The 4,533-nt window shown below is 60.4% G+C and overlaps 1 protein-coding gene across 1 annotated transcript in view; it reads left to right on the forward strand.

The window, feature by feature from the left end:
• The first annotated feature begins 15 nt into the window (after positions 1-15).
• The window catches only part of TRIM46 (tripartite motif containing 46), a 9,151-nt gene continuing 4,633 nt past the window's right edge, over positions 16-4,533 (forward strand). The window contains exons 1-7 of the mRNA XM_014540647.1: positions 16-353; positions 1,101-1,362; positions 1,595-1,938; positions 2,810-2,953; positions 3,066-3,161; positions 3,778-4,031; positions 4,311-4,432. Of these exons, the coding sequence (XP_014396133.1) occupies positions 330-353; positions 1,101-1,362; positions 1,595-1,938; positions 2,810-2,953; positions 3,066-3,161; positions 3,778-4,031; positions 4,311-4,432 (1,246 nt within the window). The 5' untranslated portion in view covers positions 16-329. The remainder of the gene's footprint in view (positions 354-1,100; positions 1,363-1,594; positions 1,939-2,809; positions 2,954-3,065; positions 3,162-3,777; positions 4,032-4,310; positions 4,433-4,533) is intronic.

Below are 4,533 nucleotides of genomic sequence, written 5' to 3' on the forward strand. Positions count from 1 at the left end.
CCCATGCACCGGGGCTGGGGCTGCAGGGCAGTGGGGCTGCGCTGTGAGGACGGGGCGAGTGTGAGCTTGGAAAATTTCCAAGAAATCTGAGGGCAGGTAGGGGCGACGAAGGAGCCACCCCAGGGTGCAGTTCCCAATTTGGACAGCTCCACGAGACCCCACCCCACCGCACCCCCACTCCGGGCTGCCTCCCAGCCTCCTGCGGTTGTCATGGCAACTCATGCCCGGCTCTCCCAGGGGCGGTGCCAACCTTGCTCCCCCCACCATCACTTCCTCCCCCCTCCCTCCACGTCCCTCCCTCCTTTGTGTCAGCTGCGCCCCTGACCGGGATGGCTGCGAAGAGGGGGACCAAGGTGAGGTGAGGGGGTGGGGCATAGCGAGGACCCCCGCCACGAAGAAAGGGAGGGGTACTTCCGGTGGGGAGGGGGCGAGGAGGGAGGCTGTTTCTCCCTCGCTCGGGGAGGGGTTTGCGGGTAGCCCAGTAGCGTTGGGGGAAGGAGCGGGAGGTCCGGATGGTGGGGGGCAAAGGAGAATGGTTAGTATCGGGGGGCCGGAGGAGATGCCTGGGGAAGTGAGGATGGCGGATGGAGGCTGGGGAGGCCGCAGGCCAGAGCCGCAGCAGGAATACGGCCGTGGTGAGCAGGAGGATGGAGAGAGCGCTGCGCCTGCCTATAGGGAGGAGTCACGCGTGGGAGGGGGCGTGGGGTGGGCCAGAGAAGGGGGCAGGGGTCCCCTAGGTGTGGTGTCCTTGAGAGACGTGCCGGGGGCGGGAGCAGAGGAGCAGAGATGGGGGCGGGGAGCAGGGGGCAATGGCCAGGTGACGGGGCTGCAGATCTGGCTGGGCAGGGGGAGTGGAGGGGGCGGAGCTTGGCGCTGGCGGAGGTACGATCTCCGAGCATCCCTCCTCCTGCGTAGGCCTTTAGCTCTGCCTCCGAGAAATAGAGGCAAGAGACAGGGCTGGGAAGGGCTGTGGACCAGGCCTGGGCTGGTACTGGGGGAAAGCCAGACGTAGCTTGTCTTGCCCCCTGCCTGAGACCCCTTGGGGCCTGTCAAGATATTCCGCGTCCAAGCTCTGACCTAAACTCCTGGTCCCTCCACAGACGAGCATGAAGAACATGGAGAAGGAACTGCTGTGTCCCGTGTGCCAAGAGATGTACAAGCAGCCGCTGGTGCTGCCCTGTACCCACAACGTGTGCCAGGCCTGTGCCCGCGAGGTGCTGGGCCAGCAGGGCTATGTAGGCCACGGTGGGGACCCCAGCTCCGAGCCCACTTCTCCTGCCTCCACCCCTTCCACCCGCAGCCCCCGCCTGTCCCGCAGAACTCTCCCTAAGCCAGAACGCTTGGACCGGCTGCTGAAGTCAGGTGGGCTGGAGCCTGTGGGGTGGGGGTGAGGATGCTGGGATGTCCATCAGGAAGATGGGAGGGGTCATCCTTGGTCAGGGGCATCTGTCTGTCTTTCAGGGGGTGGAGCTTTTTCTCAGTCAGGCTCAGCTGAGCTATGACACAATAAAAAATTAATTTTTTAGTGGAACAGACTTCCCCCACCTCCAGCCAGCTGTAATTTTGACCTCCTACTTCCCCGGCCCATCCATAGGCTTTGGGACGTACCCCGGGCGGAAGCGAGGTGCTTTGCACCCCCAGGTGATCATGTTCCCGTGCCCAGCCTGCCAGGGCGATGTGGAGCTGGGGGAGCGGGGCCTGGCAGGCCTGTTCCGGAACCTGACCCTGGAGCGTGTGGTGGAGCGGTACCGGCAGAGTGTGAGTGTGGGTGGCTCCATCCTGTGCCAGCTGTGCAAGCCCCCACCACTGGAGGCCACCAAGGGCTGCACCGAGTGCCGTGCCACCTTCTGCAACGAGTGCTTCAAGCTCTTCCACCCCTGGGGCACCCAGAAGGCCCAGCATGAGCCCACCCTGCCCACCCTCTCCTTCCGCCCCAAGGTGAGCGGCCCTTGCAGAGCCTGGGAAGGGAGGGGCCTGGTAGAAGTGGACGGGTGGGGTGCCTGGCCTTGTGAGCCTCCAAAAGGAGGTGGGCAGGGGTTTGCCGTAGCCAAGCTCCTTTTTCTGTAACAACAACAAGAAAGGCGCTGGAGGGTTGTGGGGGGGGTGGGGTTAAGAGATCAACCGAAGGACTTGTACGCATGCATATAAGCATAACCAATGGACAAAGACACTGGGGGGTAGGGGAGGCCAGGGGAATGTCGGGGGGGGGAGGAGACATATGTAATACTCTTTGTAATACTTTAAGCAATAAAATAAAATTTAAAAAAAAAATAAAAACAAGTGGAAAGCAGAAAAAAAGAAGGCGCTGGACAGATCCTCGAACACGTTGGAGCCTTCATCCTATCTGCTGAAGGGGGCTGATATATGTCCTGCAATATCCACACTCTCAGGGCTGTTCAGAGGATCACATGAGATAATGTTTGTGAAAGTTATCTGTACATTGAAGGTCTGTATGCATTTATTCACTGAACAAATATGTATCAGGCATCTATGTGCCTAGCCCTGTTCCAGGCATTGGGACATGGCAGAGAACAAGGTGGACACGGTTAATTAGTGACCACAAGGCTAAGATTACTTGTCATCTTTAAGTTGTTATTCCCACGCCTCTCCTGAGGTAGAGGAAGGGAGGAGGATGCTGGTGCCTGGAGGCTGCAGGAAAGGCTCTTTTTGATGCTCGTATGTACCACCAGGTGGCACTGTGGACACCCCCATCTGGCCAATGGAGGGAGGGCACCAAACTGCTCCCGTGGTAGGTCACACCCTTTCGCAGACCATTGGCTGACTGTGCCATTGCCCTTTCTGTCCCTAGGGCCTCATGTGCCCAGACCACAAGGAAGAGGTGACCCACTACTGCAAGACATGCCAACGTCTGGTATGCCAACTCTGCCGAGTGAGGCGCACCCACAGCGGGCACAAGATCACACCGGTGCTCAGCGCCTACCAGGCCCTCAAGGTGAGCTAACCCCCACTCCGGGCTGCCTCCCAGCCTCACATCCTCTCACACCTCCTCTTCCTGCTAGCTTCTGCCGAGCTGGTATGATCCCCACCTCTTTCTTCCCTCTTAGGACAAACTGACAAAGAGCCTGACATACATCCTAGGAAACCAGGACACAGTACAGACCCAGATCTGTGAGCTGGAGGAGACCTTGAGGCACACTGAGGTGAGGGAGGGCATAGAGGTGGCCCTTGGCCCTACCTGGGCCTGGACACAGCAAGAGGGTATGGAGAGGCGTGGCCCAGTCACCTGGATGCAAGCTCAGGAAGTGGGGGTCCATGAATGTCCAGGTTCTGACTAAACCAGGCTAGCAGGAACCTCAGTGCCCTAGGGCAGGCTATACCTGGAACTACAGTGGGGACAGGACAGGGAGAAAGTAGTTCAGATGCCCTCAGGCTCGGAAACCTGCTGAGGATGGCACATATCCTGGAGCCAGGGTAAGGCGATGGCTCTGATACCAGATTGCATACGTCAGCTGGCGCGGGCATGGGCAATAAGGGTGGCACAGACGCCACTGATGTTGGTACAGTCCCAGTGGTGATCTCTTTTGTTTGGGGGAGTCCTTAGGGATCGTGGTGTGGGCACCAGAAAGGTTAGCACAAATGGCCAGGAGCTGAGGCCATGTGGGTATGCGGTGCCTTTGGACCCATAAGCCTGGCCCTGTTGAAATGGGTGGGTGGCATTTCCCCAGGTTCTTTGTGATCTTAGCCATGGTGTGGGGCCCCAGGAGGCTGGCACAGGCACTACCTTCGAGAAGATAGTGAGTGTTGCTCTCTGGGCAGGTGAGTGGTCAGCAGGCCAAGGAGGAGGTGTCGCAGCTGGTGCGGGGGCTGGGTGCGGTGCTGGAGGAGAAGAGGGCGTCGCTGCTTCAGGCCGTAGAGGAGTGCCAGCAGGAGCGGCTGGCCCGCCTCGGCGCCCAGCTCCAGGAGCACCGGAGCCTCCTAGACGGCTCAGGCCTGGTGGGCTACGCCCAGGAGGTCCTTAAGGAAACAGACCAGCCTTGCTTTGTGCAAGCAGCCAAGCAGTTACATAACAGGTACTTCAGGGCACAGCTCAGGGACACGGGCTCCGGGGGGGAGGGGTGGCAGGGGCATCACGGGTGTAGTCAGTGTCCAAGACAATGTCTCAAGTACCGGCCGATGGAGAGCTGGGCCCTGAGGATTTTCCCACTAGGCCAAACCAATCCCCAGCTGGCGTGAGGGGACGAGGAAGAGACCCAAAGCTGATGCCAGGGCTCAGGGGCAGGCAGGCAGAATCCAGGAGGAGGGTGGCGGCCCAGATGGCAGTGCCTGACCCTTGGGTGCCCCCATCCCAGGATCGCTCGAGCGACAGAGGCCCTCCAGATGTTCCGGCCAGCTGCCAACTCCTCCTTCCGCCATTGCCAGCTGGACGTGGGGCGAGAGATGAAGCTGCTGACAGAGCTGAACTTCCTTCGAGGTAAGGAGACGGCCAGGCCCCAGGTCCTATTAGAGCCTCCCTCCCTCCTCCCCCAGCAGCGGGCCCGGGGGGCAGTGCCCACCGGGGACCTCCCAGCCTAC

This window comes from Myotis brandtii, unplaced genomic scaffold (genome assembly GCF_000412655.1).
Source record: "Myotis brandtii unplaced genomic scaffold, ASM41265v1 scaffold250, whole genome shotgun sequence".
NCBI classification, from domain to species: domain Eukaryota; kingdom Metazoa; phylum Chordata; class Mammalia; order Chiroptera; family Vespertilionidae; genus Myotis; species Myotis brandtii.